This window comes from Garra rufa, chromosome 10, assembly GCF_049309525.1.
Source record: "Garra rufa chromosome 10, GarRuf1.0, whole genome shotgun sequence".
NCBI classification, from domain to species: Eukaryota; Metazoa; Chordata; class Actinopteri; order Cypriniformes; family Cyprinidae; genus Garra; species Garra rufa.
In genome coordinates, this window is record NC_133370.1 from 43740352 (window position 1) to 43756243 (window position 15892).

The window sequence follows — 15892 nt, forward strand, 5'->3', positions numbered from 1 at the left end:
GTAATGTAATTATGTAAATGTTTGCAAAATATATACTGTATGTGTGTGTGTGTATATATACACATACTAAATATTAACTGTATACACATATTATGTCAACAAAAAGGTATATTTTTTATGGATGTGATGCTCACGATTTATTGCTTGACAGCACTAATTACAAGCTATCAGAAATTCATATTATTTTTTGGCTGTATAAATATCAGCAACTGCACCAAATGCCTCTGAATAAAACCGATGTTTTTCCTTTGAGTATGAGCATTATTTTCTCACTATATCATACTGATTAAATGTGCTATTCAGCAAAGAACACATGCAACCTTTTTTTTTCAGGTTTTGAAGGTTAAATAAACTATTCCATTAAACAAAAACAAACAAAAATCATACTTGCTTTTAATGTTATTTAATCTGCCAGGTTTTACAGGGTACAGTATAACAAATCAGTAAACTGCAAAAATAAAAATGGTTTTCCTAAGAAAGTTGAAATTGTTTTGTCTAAAACTTTTTTCCAACATCCCATGTGACTGAACAGCCAGACAAAACAACTACAAAAGCCTATAACAAGCAGTATGAAACAATTTCCTGAACTCAGTGTTCCAGAGTGCTTTATTTACAGAAACACAAGCAAACTTCGCTCTGGGCTGGTGAATTTAGAAGATTTTGAAACTATTATTTATTCACAAACCTGTCAGCTCAGCTTTATGAACACAAGGGTTATGCAGGATGGAAATATACACACAAATTCCATTTCCATTTCATTATTAACTGTTTAACCTTAGATATTAAAGCAATAGTTTTAAATGTAAATTATGTATTTATTCCCATTATGTCCTTCCAAACTATTTTGGCTTTAAATTACAAAACAAATTTCTGTAGAATCAACATGCAGCATTTTAGAGTAAACTATGCCTTTAAAGGATTAGTTCACTTCCAGAACAAAAATGTACAGATAATATACTCACCCCCTTGTCCTCCAAGATGTTCAATTCTGTCTTTCTTCAGTCGTAAAGAAATTATGTTTTTTGGAGAAAAACATTTCAGGATTTCTCTCCATATAATGGATATGTATGGTGCCCCCGAGTTTGAACTTCCAAAATGCAGTTTCAAAGGGCTCTAAATGAACCCAGCCAAGGAAGAAGGGTCTTATTTAGTGAAACCATCGCTTATTTTCAAGACAAATTGGCAATTTATATACTTTTTAACCTCAAATGCTCATCTTGTCTTGTCTCTTTGATGCAATGCAGTCTGTGTGGTCCGGGTCAATACAGTTACGGTGTGTTGAGAAACTCCCATCTCGTTTTCTTCCCCAATTTCAAAATCGTCCTACATCACTGCAGAAGTATTAACCCAGTGTTTACAAAGTGAACATATAAAGACAATCAAATGCCCTTTACAAAAAACCTAAAACAGCATTGTAGGACAATTTAGAAGTTAAAGACGAAAGTTTTAGATAAGACCCTTCTTCCTCGGCTGGGATTGATTAGAGCCCTTTAAAGCTGCATTTAAACTGCATTTTGGAAGTTCAAACTCGGGGGCACCATAGAAGTCCACTATATGGAGAGAAATCCTGAAATGTTTTCCTCAAAAAACAAGATGGGAGTTTTTGGACATACCCTAACTGCACTGACCCGGATTACACAGACTGCGCATGCGCATCGGAGAGACGAGACAAAACAAGCATTTGAGGTTAAAAAGTACATAAATTGTCAATTTGTATTAAAAATAACCGATCGTTTTGCTAGATAAGATCCTTCACTGCAGAAATGCTTTTCTTACTTTTCTTAGATTTTTTCTTGCTTCCAGCCAAAATATCCAAAAATTCTTAAATCAAGAAGGATTTTCTAGACAATAAGTGAAAATTATTGTCTTGTTTTCAGAAAAAATAAGTCAAAATTAAGCGAGTTTTTGCTTAAAACAAGCAAAATAATCTGCCAATGGGGTAAAAAAATTTATCTTATTTCAAGCAGACAATTTGGTTATTTTTCTTACCCCACTGGCAGATTTTTGCTTGTTTTAAGCAAAAACTCACTTAATTTTAACTTATTTTTTTCTACTTGTGTAGAAAATCCTTCTAGATTTAAGAATTTGTAGATATTTTGGCTTGAAACAAGATAAAATATCTAAGTAAGAAAAGCATTTTTGCAGTGTTCTTCCTCAGCGTTTAGAGCCCTTTAAAGCTGCATTTAAACTGCATTTTGGAAGTTCAAACTTGGGGGCACCATAGAAATCCACTACATGGAGAGAAATCCTGAAATGTTTTCCTCAAAAAAAATTTTTTTTACAACTGAAGAAAGAAAGACATGAACATCTTGGATGACATTATCTGAGAAAAGTACAAAGAGACTTCGATTTAGAGCAAAATTCATTAATGTGACGAACACAGACGCATGCGTGTACATAACTGTGAATTAATGAGTATGTTCAGCACTAGACATGTTTTGCACAGAAGTAGTCGAGTCCAGTCCTAGTAGCGTTCCCAAGTACGACTGCTCTCGAGGGTCCAGCATCTGATCTGGCCGCACTGGATGCACAATGTTGGTCGGCTGAGGCGTGAGGGTGTACTTTTCTAAGAACACTAAATCAGTGGCGGACTGGTAGCCTGTTTGCTGTTGCTGGCTCACGGCTGGAAGGACCCCATGTGGCGTCCCGTGCATGGCCAGATCGGTTTCCTCAGTCATCTGGACGGGGACGAGCGTCACAGGGACGCAAACGTCAGCCGCCACGCTCTGGAGTACAGTCTTAGGTGTGTTGTGGTATGTTTTGGGTGGTTCGTTTGACGGATGTGGCTCGGTTAGTTTGCTAGCAGGGGCTGTAGGCAGGTTGGGCTGTTGCTGGTCAAGCAAGCGGCCGCTGTGGACGTGGTCCACGTGATATTTGAGCTTGTCCTTACGCTTGAAAGTAGCGCTGCAGTGCGGGCAGTTGAAAGGACGTACGTCTGAGTGAATGACCATGTGTTTGGTCAAAGTCTTCTTGATGCGGAAGGTCTGGTTGCAGATCACACACCGGTGGGGTTTCTCACCTGAGGAGAACAATATATGGAATCAGAAAAAAAAAAAAAAAATCGCCTTTAAAGTTGTCTGAATAAAGTTCTTAGCAATGCATATTACTAATCAAAAAATAAGTTTTGATACATTTGACTCTAACGTGTCAACAGAATGAAACTAATTTTGAACCTGGCTTTATCCAATCTGGAAATGTATGCAAGTGAGAATGTTTAATGAGATAATGCCTCATTTGCATATTTAAACATAACATTTGTGACCCTGAACCACAAAACCTGTCTTACGTAGCATGGGTATATCTGTAGCAATAGCCAAAAATACATTGTATGGGTCAAAAATATAGATTTTTAGGATATTATTAGGATATTAAGTAAAGATCATGTTCCATTAAGATATTTTGTAAATTGTCTACCGTAAAAATATATGAAAACTTAATTTTTGATTAGTAATATGCATTGCTAAGAACTTTTTTTGGATAACTTTAAAGGCATTTTTCTCAATATTTAGATTTTTTTGCACCCTCAGTTTCCAGATTTGCAAATAGTTGTATCTCAGCCAAATATTGTCCTATCCTAACAAACCACACATCAATGAAGCTTATTTATTCAGCTTGACTGGCTTGTGGTCCAGGGTCACATTTCAGAAAACGTGTAATACAAGAAATGTTTTCAATTCTTAATGTAATCAGACAACTAGGTAAACTAGTAAAAAAAAAATGTATCTGTTAGTTTTTATTCTAATGGTTGATTAAATTTAATTGTTTGGTGTGACTAAAAATAGTAATATTGTGAATAATTATTACAACTTAAAATTATTTTCTTTGTGAATCTATTTTAAAATATTATTTTTTTATTTTTAAATAGATTAAAAAAAAAAAAGTGATCCAAAGCTGAATTTTCAGTATCATTACTCCAGTCTCCAGCGATCCTTTAGAAATCATACTAAGATGTGGATTTGCTCCTCATTATTATTAATATTTGTTCAGAAACTAAAATACATTTTCTTCAGGTTTTTTGATGAACAGAAACTTAAAAAAAAACACCATTTATTAATATTTGCATATAAATGTCTTTCTGTCACTTTTGATCAATTTAATGCGTCCTTGCTAAATAAAACTGTTTATTTCTTTCACAACAAATCTTTTGAGTGGATTTTTGTGGATTTTACCTGAATGTGTTCGGAAATGTGACATGAGGTTGGTTTTCCCTCTGAACTCTTTCTTGCACACCTGACACTGATGCACCACTGCTTTATACCTGTCAAAATATAGGACATGATCATGAAATCACAATCTCACATGCTCCACATCAACTGCAGCCATTCTTCTATACTGCGTAATTAAGACTAAATGTGACAAAAACAAACAGGTCTCAGTTCACAACACATGCATATGCACATGACTGTTTTAAACCTCGTTCTAATGTTTGGATTATAGTAAATGAGCAGTCGTGTGCCTAAAGTTAGTCATTTGCATAAAACGCACTCAAACAGGCTTTTGTCACTTTAAGCAAACATACGACAGTCTCTAAAGACATGCTCTCGTCTTGAGAAATGGCATTCCTCAAAACCAGTTCAAACACAAGAAACACCTTTAAACACCCAGATTACATTTGTTACAACATAGTTTTTCTTACTTTTTCATGATCAAATATATATAAGCTGACATGTACATTTCATCTAACTATATATAAATTGTATATACAGTTGAAGTCAAAAGTTTACATGCAGCAGAATCTGCAAAATGTTAATTATTTGACCAAAATAAGAGGGATCACACAAAATGCATGTTATTTTTTATTTAGTCCTGACCTGAACAAGATATTTAACATGAAAGATGTTTACATATAGCCCACAAGAGAAAATAATAGCTGAATTTATAAAATTGACCCTGTTCAAAAGTTTACATACACTTGATTCTTAATACTGTGTTGTTACTTGAATGATTGACAGCTGTTTTTTTTTGTTTAGTGATAGTTGTTCATGAGTCCCTTGTTTGTCCTGAACAGTTAAACTGCCCGCTGTTCTTAAGAAAAATCCTTTAGATCCCACAAATTCTTTGTTTTTTCAGCATTTTTGTCTATTTGAACCCATTTCAACAATGACTGTATAATTTGACATCCATCTTTTCACACTGAGGACAACTGAGGGACTCATATGCAACTATTACAGAAGATTCAAACACTCACTGATGCTCCAGAAGTTTACACGTTTATCAAGCCAGCCAGAATATGTGTTGTTTATGTGTGGTTTCAGTTGTTCCTATTTTAGATTAGGGAACACATATTCACTCTAAACTAAGAGTTTTCCTACAATAAACTCCTAATTTGTTGCTCAGTGATAGAAAGTAACCTATAAAAAAGTTGTTGTAGGAGTTGTGTTTAGGTATGGGGTAGGGTTAAAGGATCATGAATACAGTAATGCAGAATAAGGAATTAAGATGTGCTTTATAAGTACTAATAAAGGGACAACTTGCTATGAATATGCATGCTAATAGGTAACTAGTGATTTGTGAATAATGTTTCCTAATCTGAAGTGTTACCTCAATTTTAGTACAAAAGTTTAAGGTGAATTTGATTTGTTCGTGAAAACATTTGTAAGCAGATTTCATGCACAAATTCGAGTGTTTCTGAGATGGATATTGATATACCTTCGCCAGACCTTCTCTCCCAGGTGAATGCTTTTATAATGGACAGTCAGGTGATCGGCACGTCGGAAGCATTTTCCACACTCTTCACATTGGTGTGCTCTCTCCCCTACATAAAACAAATGTTACATAAGACTATTATCATATTCATATGTGACGCTGGACCACAAAACCTATAAGTAAATCATAAGTAGCATGGGTATATTTGTAGCAATAGCCAACAATACATTGTATGGGTCAAAATGATTGCTTTTTCTCTTATGCCAAAAATCATTAGGATATTAGGTAAAGATCATGTTCTGTGAAGATATTTTGTAAATTTCCTACCGTAAATTAGTAACATGCATGGCTATGGACTTTATTTGGACAACTTAAGGTGAGACACTGCAGGTGAATAGGGTAGAAAAAAAACAACAACTAATAGTTCCCTTACGATACTTCACTCGTACTGCGTCTGAAAGACGCTATGGGGAAAAGCTCCTTTTTCTCTGAGACTGAAGCATTTTCAATAACGCAGTGTAACTGCACGGCCATTGGTTCGTGCAATGAGTAAAAAACGAACCAATGGCTCGGCAGCGGAGCTACACGAGCGTATGGCGACGCTTCGCGCCAGATTCTGCCAAATGGGGCGGAGTAACTGGCTATATAAGCACGCGTTTCGGCATAGGATCTCAGATTTCTTCTCCTTCAGCGGCGTTTTTTTTTTTTTTTGCTGATCTACGAGACTAGATGCTGCTCGCCGTTGACACGCCTTCACAGCGGATCAAGCTGAACGAGTGACCCTCTGCTTGGCTGATACGCCACTTCTCCCCTCTCTTCATCTGCTATGAGCAGATCTGAGGGGATGTGCGCAGCGTTTTAATCTGCCTATATGTTCACATATAAAGATCATCAGTACTCCTCTTCTTGAGCGTTTTGATCTTTTTAGGTGGATTCAAGGAGAATGCTGTCACTATGATTATTACTGACAGCTTCGAATTGGATGCGTCTGGGCCACGCCCACGCTGAGGCTGCGCTGAGACATTGAGTGTTATGTCTTGCTGGCGGCTCGTTTTTTCAATGAAAACAACCCGCACCTCTCCTTGTCTGCTACAAGCGGACATGAGAGAATGCACACAGCACTTTAATAGCCTCCAAGCACCCCGTTTTGTTCCGGGTGCTGACGGCTATATGTTTGTGAAAAATGTTGTGACTCCTGGGCCCTTTCTGACAGTGCCCTCACAACCTGCCGTTGTTATAGCAGAAAATAAGAACAAACAATCATAAAAGAGAGCAAAATTCCTCTCGCAAAATTCCCACGCCGAGTGATCAGCTGCTTGAACCAATACAACCCCTCGCCACATGGGCCAAGGCCTGGCAAGCCATCCCTGGAGTGTCAAAATGGGTTTTGGAAATAATGAAAGGAAGTTATGCACTTAAGTTCACTTGAATACCCCCGCGCTTCAGCACCGTGGTCTCCACCTCAGTTCACGCCAAGGACATAGATGTTCTACATGCAGAGGTGAGAAATTTGCTGGAAAAAGGAGCCATAGAGAGGGTTTCCCCGGCACAGTGCGAGTCAGGCTTCTACAGCCATTACTTCCTCGTTTCCAAAAAGGATGGCGGTCTAAGACCCATCCTCCACCTCAGACATCTGAACCGTGCCCTCATGAGATGGCCATTCAGAATCATTACACTGAACCAGATCCTCTCGCAAATTTGCCAGGGGACTGGTTCTGTTCATTGGATCTGAAAAATGCATACTTTCACATCCAAACTGCCCCCCATCACAGGTAATTCTTGAGATTCGCCTTCAAGGGAGTGGCTTATCAGTATACAGTCCTTCCATTTGGACTGTCTGTAGCTCCCTGCATGTTAACGAAGTGCTTGGACGCAGCACTTTCCCCTCTGAGACAAATGGGAATCCGCGTTCTCAACTACCTCTACGACTGGCTCGTGCTGGCACAGTCGGAGGACGAGCTTATTCATCACAGATCCGTGCTCCTCAGCCACTTGGAGTGCCTAGGACTCAAGGTCAATTTTGCAAAGAATGCGTCTCCCAGCCAACATATATCGTTCCTGGGAGCAGTTTTCGCGTCTGCCCAGATGAGGGTAGTACTTGCGCCTCAATGAGCTCGAGCCATTCGAATGCTTGCGGCCTCCTTAAAGTCGGAGCCCTTCGCCCTCTCAAGACTTTCAGAGGATGCTGGGTCTTATGGCCTCTGCATCCCCAGTACTTCAGTTGGGTTTGCTGCGCATGCGCCCCCTTCAGTACTGGTTGAAACCAAGAGTTCCGTCCCGCGCCTGGTGTCTAAGACGCCTGCGGATCAGGGTAGATCAGGCCTGTGTCAGAGCCCTGACCCCTTGGAAGGACCCTCAGTGGATGGAACAGGGCGTTCCCCTGGACACGCCGTGCAGAAGGAAGGTGGTCTCGACAGATGCTTACAACTTGCGTTGGGGAGCACTGTGCGACGGCAGACCAGCGTTCGACCAATGGTCGAAAGCAGAGAGTTGCCTTCACATCAACTGCCTAGAAACACTAGCAGTGTGCTTAGGCCTCCACACCCTTCTGCCAGTACTGAAAGGTCACCACGTCTTAGTCTGCTCGGACAGCATGACGGTGGTGTCCTACATAAATCTTTCCCTGGTGATTTAAGTTTCATCGATACGTCTGCTCACGCTAGTAGAACATCTCTTAAAATGGGCTCAATTCAACCTGCTCTGATTGAAAGCAGCACATGTACCAGGCAGGCTGAACCAGAAAGCAGACAAGTTGTCTTGGAGTAACGTCTCCTCAGACGAGTGGACGGTCCATCCCCAAACGGTTCAGGAAACATGGGCTGTCTTTGGCAAGGCAAAAGCCGACTTTTTCGCCTCAGAAGACAATTCTCATTGCCCAATAATTTTTCAGAGGAATAGGATGCATTGGCCCACAGCTTGCCCAACCTCCTATTATACGCGTTTTCCCTGATCGCTCTGATACCACAGGTCATCAAGCGAGTCAGGGAGCAGAAACTCAAGTCCTGCTGGTGACTCCGTTCTGGCAGAACCAGCGTTGGTTCCCAGATCCACCTCGGCTGCTTTCATCAGCCCCTTGGCCTGTTCCACTGAGACGAGATCTCTTAGCACAGGCAAACAGAACGCTATGGCACCCCCAACCGGAATTGTGGGCGCTGCATGTATGGTATGGTTTCTCCCAGAGAATATCTTGAGTACTATCTCTCATGCTAGAGCACTGTCTACAAGGCGGTTCTATGGCCTTAAATGGTCTGTCTTTTCCGCTTGGTGCTCCACCCGCGGTGCAGACCCGAATTTGTGAGACATATCAGTGATATTGTCTTTTCTCCAGGAGCTGTTGGATGGGGACGATCTCCCTCCACGCTCAGGGCCTATGTAGCGGCCATAGCGGCATTCCATGATCTTATGGACAGTCAATCTGTGGGAAAGAACGATCTGGTTGTTCGTTTCTTGAAGGGTTCAAGGAGGCTCAATCCACCTCACTCCTTCACAGTCCCTTTGTGGGACTTGCCCATGGTGTTGAGGGCTCTAAGAGGCCCTCCTTTTGAGCCACTTCAGTCCGCTGACTTTCGCCCTTTGACGTTTAAGACTGCCCTGCTATTAGCATTGGCATCAGTAAAATGTATGGGTGACCTGAAGGCTCTTTCTGTTAACCTGATATGCCTGGAGTTCGGGCCCAACGACTCTAAAGTTGTCCTGAAGCCAAGACATGGTTATGTGCCTAAAAGTTTCTTGACTCCGTTCAGAGACCAGATTATTACCCTCTTGGCACTTCCTCCTTCGGAGCAAGACCAAGACTGTAATCTCCTCTGTCCTGTCAGGGCATTGAGGAGTTATGTAGAGCATTCAGCTGCTTTCAGGTTGTCTGAACAGCTGTTTGTATGTTTCAGGGGCAGCAACAAAAGGTGTTCAGTCACGAAACACAGGTTATCCAGATGGATAGTGGAAGCATTCAGGCTGGCTTACTCGTCCTTGGGCCTGGTCCAGTGGCGTTTCTATTGCAGAGACTAGTGTGGCGGCCGGCTAGGCCTCGCCGTCCACATTTGCTAGATTTTATAATCTAGATGTCCCGGCCTTGCAGGCTCGGGTCCTTTCTGCATGAATGGATAACTGTGACCAGTGCATAATTAGTATGTGTTATGTCTTGGCCCTCTGTGTGAGTTCCAAACTGAACTATTTTTCTGGAAAGGATGCTTATTAGCAGTGTTGGGCACATACCTTTAAAAAAGTAATTAGTTATAGTTACTAGTTACTTCTCACAAATAGTAACTGAGTTAGTAACTGAGTTACATCATTATAAAAGTAACTAATTACCAGGCAAAGTAATTGTTGCGTTACTTAAAAAATCTAATTAATATAACTGTAAAATATAAAACATTGTACACTAATCTACACTAGTTTAATGTTGCTGTGGGACAACGTGAGAGACAACAATCAGATTCAATATATTATTATAAATATTACCATTACTATAGTGGAACAATAAAGCACAAATAAAGATGGTTTAGAACTTTAAATATCGTTATCACCTGCGTTCTTAGCCACTAATTTTGTGGCGGCATGTGACGATGTGAGGTGCTTCAGATTAGAATTGTCACAGACGCAGAGAGCCTCTTTTTTTCCTGCATAAGTTGCACGTTACATAAATATTTTTGCCTTTCACCTCAGCGAGGGAAAAGCATGCTTATACTTCCAGTTTGCAAAAACTACCTTTGAACTTGTTGGACTTGCCATTGTTGTGACTCCTGGATGTCGGTGTGTGCGACTGACCGTGTGTGTGCTTGTGTGTGGCACTACTCTGCCTTTGATTGGCAAACAATGGAAATTTACTCAATGTAAGCCAATCATCGTGTTCTCAGTTACACCACGTTTACAGCCACACCAATCATCATCACTGGTTATGTGTCCCGCCTCAGCCCCGATCATACACAAACACACACACGCTTCAGAGAAAGAGAGGTCCTATGGCTGAGAAAGATGCTGCTCGCATGAAAACCGCTTCAGTGTTCTCCGTTATAGTAACGCGCATTTTATTGTCAGTAACGGTAACGGCGTTGTAACGGGAGAAAGAGTAATTCATTTGATTACTCGTTACTGAAAAAAGTATCGCCGTTAGTAACGCCGTTTATTTATAGCGCCGTTATTCCCATCACTGCTTATTAGCTTAGCCTGATTGAGCAAGATGGCCCATACTAGCCCTCAGATGCTAGGGCCATGATTAGTCGTTCCTCTATCATAGCACGGCGGGATTGTACTGGTTCCCCATAGCGTCTTTCAGACGAGGTACGAGTGAAGTATCGTAAGGGAACGTACTCGATTACTCTCGTAACCTCGGTTCCCTCAGATACGGGAACGAGTACTGTGTTGCTAGCCGTGCTATGTAGCCACACGACTCAGTCGTCGCTTCAGTCGAAGTAACCTGAGATCCTATGGTGAAACGCGTGCTTATATAGCCAGTTACTCCGCCCCATTTGTCAGAATCTGGCGCGAAGCGTCGCCATACGCTCGTGTAGCTCCGCTGCCGAGCCATTGGTTCGTTTTTTACTCACTGCACGAACCAATGGCCGTGCAGTTACACTGCATTATTGAAAATGCTTCAGTCTCAGAGAAAAAGGAGCTTTTCCCCATAGCGTCTTTCAGACGCAGTACTTGTTCCCGTATCTGAGGGAACCGAGGTTACGAGAGTAACCGAGTACGTTATCACCTTACTTACCCAGTTAATTGATTACATTTATAATTACATTGATAATTTTCTAAAATGTTAGGTTTAAATATGCAAATGAGGCATTGTTTAATTAAATATGCACCAATTTGCATACATTTCTAGTGCAAAAATATAAGCACTGAATAAGTCAGTTTCAAAATTCTTGTTTAATTCTTTGGACATATTAGAGTCAAATGTTTTTACGGAAGGAATTTTGGGTATCTCATTTTGTCACTCCATAATTCAGAAAATAATTAGAACAGACAGAAAATAATGTATTTTTATTTATTTTTTACCATTTTTGGGGGAACAAAATGTTGTATAAAATCAAGCAAATTATATATGAACAAATCCCTCTGTAAAAACCTTCAGAATATAGACAGGAATAAAAATGTAAAGTTTGGTGTGTGTAAGTGCTACTAAACTGGAGATTTATGGCTCAGTGTAGGAGAAAAAAATCATTTTGAGAAAACGGCCTTTAAAAATATGTATTGTAATTTAAATCTATGGGCACAAATAGTGCTATAAAAGAAACACCTAACACTGTCTTTTGGGTGTTTTCTTTCCACTAGTCTGAAAAAAACACTTTATGAAACACCAAAAAGCCCAAAATCTCAAACTTGACAGGTGCATGAAAAAACTGTGTTTTTGCCTGCAGTGTCTCCCCTTAAAAGGTGATTTTCTTAGTATTTTTTATATTATATGTTTTTGCACCCTCAGATAGTAGATAGTTGTATCTCGGCCAAATATTGTCCTATCCTAACAAACCATACATCAATAGAAAGCTTATTTATTCAGATAAATCTCAATTAAAATAGACCCTTATGACTGGTTTTGTGGTCTAGGGTCACATATATTCTAGTAATGTAATGTACATTAATTTTGAGCACATTAAGCAGTCAAGAGAAGGAGCATCTCAAATACAGAGTCTAACAGCTACTTGGTGGATTTCACTGTGTTTAGTCTTAAAGGGAAAGTCCACCCAAAAAAATGAACATTTTGGTAACCAAACAGTTTCAGTTCAGTTCTTCGGCCTTCTACTGTATTTTTCAACTATGTGAACCAAAATGGTTTGATTACCAACAAAATATCTTCTTTTGTGTGTCAAAGAACAAAGAAACTCGTACAGGTTTAGAATGACCTGAGGGTGAGTAAATGATGACAGCATTAACATTTTTGAGTGAACTATCACTTTAAATATAAATTTTAAAACCTAGTGGGTTGTCCATCTACACATTTAAGGCACAACACAATTCATATATGTAAATACGTTTTTTTTAAGACATACACTACCAGTCAAAAGTTTTTGAACAGTAAGAGTTTTAATGTTTTTCAAAGAGGTCTCTTTTGCTCACCAAACCTGCATTTATTTGATTCAAAGTACAGCAAAAACAGTAACATTTTAAAATATTTTTACAATTTAAAATAACTACTTTCTATTTGAATACATTTTAAAATGTAATTTATTTCTGTGAGCCATGATCCTTCAGAAATCATTCTAATATTCTGATTTGCTGCTCAAAAACGTTTATAAATATCACAAAAGCTTTTTATTTCAGATAAATGCTGATCTTTGGATCTGTCTATTCATCAAAGAATCCTGATAAATATTGATAATAATAATAAATGTTTCTTGAGCAGCAAATCAGCATATTAGCATGATTTCTAACGGATCATGTAACACTTAAGACTGGAGTAATGATGCTGAAAATTCAGTTTTGATCAGAGGAATAAATTACATTTTAAAATTTATTCAAATAGAAAGGAGTTATTTTAAATTGTAAAAATATTTAATAATATTACCGCTACAAATAAATACAGGCTTTGTGAGCAGAAGATAATTCTTTAAAAATATTAAAACTCTTACTGTTCAAAAACTTTTGACTGGTAGTGTACAAAAATGCAACTTGAACCTGAAAAATACCTGTGTGAATTTTTTTGTGTTTCTTAAGATGATCATGGCGGATGAATGTTTTGCCACATTCGTCACATTCATAGCGCTTGTCCTCATGATGGACGCGAAGGTGAAGCCTGAAAAAACAGACAAAATCCAGCAAAATCACATGCCATGTTTTGTACTTTTAATCTTGTTCAAATGTTTGGGGTTAATATTTTTTATAGAGAATAACATTGATCAAGAATGTAATAAATTAATCAATCAGTAAGGACATTTACGTTGTTACAAAGGATTTCTATTTCAAATTTAAACATTCTATTCATCAAATAATCCTGGAAAAAAAAAATAGCAGGAAAAACTGTTTTTTCAACATTGATAATAAGAACTAGTATTAGTAATTGAGCAGCAAATCACCATTTTAGAATGATTTCTGAAGGATCATGTGACACTGAAGACTGGAGTAATGATGCTGAAAATTCAGCTTTGATCACAGGGATAAATTACATCTTACAATATATTCAAACTTTTAATGCAACAATGTTTACAATCTAATCATGCATGATCTAATAAATGCAGCTTTGGTGACCATAAGAGACTTTCAATTACAGACCCCAAACTTTTGAATGATAATGTATTTCAGGAAAAACATCACACTAGTAAAGATGTGCATGTTGCCTATTAAGCTACTGAAATGAGCAGCTCTGTGAAACAGCCAATCAGTGCAGAGCTCATCATTATTATTCATGAACCTTCCAAATAAAGTAATAACAGAGCATTTCATTCTAGGGACAAATCCTAGGGTTGTACAGTCGTGGCCAAAAGTTTTGAGAATGACAATAGTTTTCACAAAGTTTGCTGCTCAACTGCTTTGAGATCTTTGTTTCAGTTGTTTCTGTGATGTACTGAAATATAATTACAAGCACTTCATATGTTTCACAGGCTTTTATTGACAATTACATGACATTTATGCAAAGAGTCAGTATTTTCAGTGTTGGCCCTTCTTTTTCAGGACCTCTGCAATTCGACTGGGCATGCTCTCAATCAACTTCTGGGCCAAATCCTGACTGATAGCAACCCATTCTTTCATAATCACTTCTTGGAGTTTGTCAGAATTAGTGGGTTTTTGTTTGTCCACCCGCCTCTTGAGGATTGACCACAAGTTCTCAATGGGATTAAGATCTGGGGAGTTTCCAGGCCATGGACCCAAAATGTCAACGTTTTGGTCCCCGAGCCACTTAGTTATCACTTTAGCCTTATGGCACGGTGCTCCATCGTGCTGGAAAATGCATTGTTCTTCACCAAACTGTTGTTGGATTGTTGGAAGAAGTTGCTGTTGGAGGGTGTTTTGGTACCATTCTTTATTCATGGCTGTGTTTTTGGGCAAAACTGTGAGTGAGCCCACTCCCTTGGATGAGAAGCAACCCCACACATGAATGGTCTCAGGATGCTTTACTGTTGGCATGACACAGGACTGATGGTAGCACTCACCTTTTCTTCTCCGGACAAGCCTTTTTCCAGATGCCCCAAACAATCGGAAAGAGGCTTCATCAGAGAATATGACTTTGCCCCAGTCCTCAGCAGTCCATTCACCATACTTTTTGCCGAAGATCAATCTGTCCCTGATGTTTTTTTGGAGAGAAGTGGCTTCTTTGCTGCCCTTCTTGACACCAGGCCATCTTCCAAAAGTCTTGGCCTCACTGTGCGTGCGGATGCGCTCACACCTGCCTGCTGCCATTCCTGAGCAAGCTCTGCACTGGTGGCACTCCGATCCCGCAGCTGAATCCTCTTTAGGAGACGATCCTGGCGCTTGCTGGACTTTCTTGGACGCCCTGAAGCCTTCTTAACAATGCAGTGGAAAGTTTTTTTCGGGATTAAGTTAATTTTCATGGCAAAGAAGGACTACGCAATTCATCTGATCACTCTTCATAACATTCTGGAGTATATGCAAATTGCTATTATAAAAAAAGCAACTTTTCCAATTTCCAATATTTATGTAATTCTCAAAACTTTTGGCCACGACTGTAAATAGACCTGTAAAACCGTTTCTGGAGAATTTTTGCCCTTACCTAAGCCATATACCTTCTATGTAGATACCAGAGAACAATTTAAAAATATAGTATCAATGCATTCTCTGGCACCTTTAAAGTTCTGTACGTTCACAGAAGCTTGCTTATTCATCTGTACATATTTTCTCATATTTTTTACATAGACCATGTTTGATCTTATCACAGACCTGTAGGAGCTTCCGTGACGGAAACTTTGTCCGCAGATGCTGCACAGGTGAGGTTTTTCCCCGCTATGGATCCTCAGATGCTCCCTGAGGGTTGTCCTGAAAATATGTTTGAAGATTAGCAGAGAACAGCTTGTATTTGAATAAAACATCCAACTATTTTGGTAGCGTCAGTGTCTAAAAGCACATTCTTACCTCTCTCGAACCGATTTGCCGCACAGAAAGCAGGTCCATTTCCTCTTCCCCCCATGCGTGCACTCTATGTGACGTTTGCGGTTGCCCGTGTCATTAAACTGGCGACCACAGATGTCACAAGGAAAGGGTCCTGGATATTGGACATTTTGTCAACATCAAAGGAATGCTCAATACAAGTTCAACAAGTTCATCTGGTTCATTAACAAAAAAAAGTTCTGGTAAA

At 39.3% G+C, this 15892-nt stretch overlaps 1 protein-coding gene across 1 annotated transcript in view; it reads right to left on the minus strand.

Moving 5' to 3' along the window:
• Positions 1-397: 397 nt before the first annotated feature.
• Positions 398-15892, minus strand: part of zbtb41 (zinc finger and BTB domain containing 41) — a 39032-nt gene continuing 23537 nt past the window's right edge. Inside the window, exons 6-11 of the mRNA XM_073849113.1 lie at positions 15670-15799; positions 15478-15573; positions 13272-13378; positions 5650-5755; positions 4170-4258; positions 398-3019 (exon numbers count right to left, since the gene is read on the minus strand). Coding sequence (XP_073705214.1) covers positions 2409-3019; positions 4170-4258; positions 5650-5755; positions 13272-13378; positions 15478-15573; positions 15670-15799 — 1139 coding nt within the window. The 3' untranslated portion in view covers positions 398-2408. The remainder of the gene's footprint in view (positions 3020-4169; positions 4259-5649; positions 5756-13271; positions 13379-15477; positions 15574-15669; positions 15800-15892) is intronic.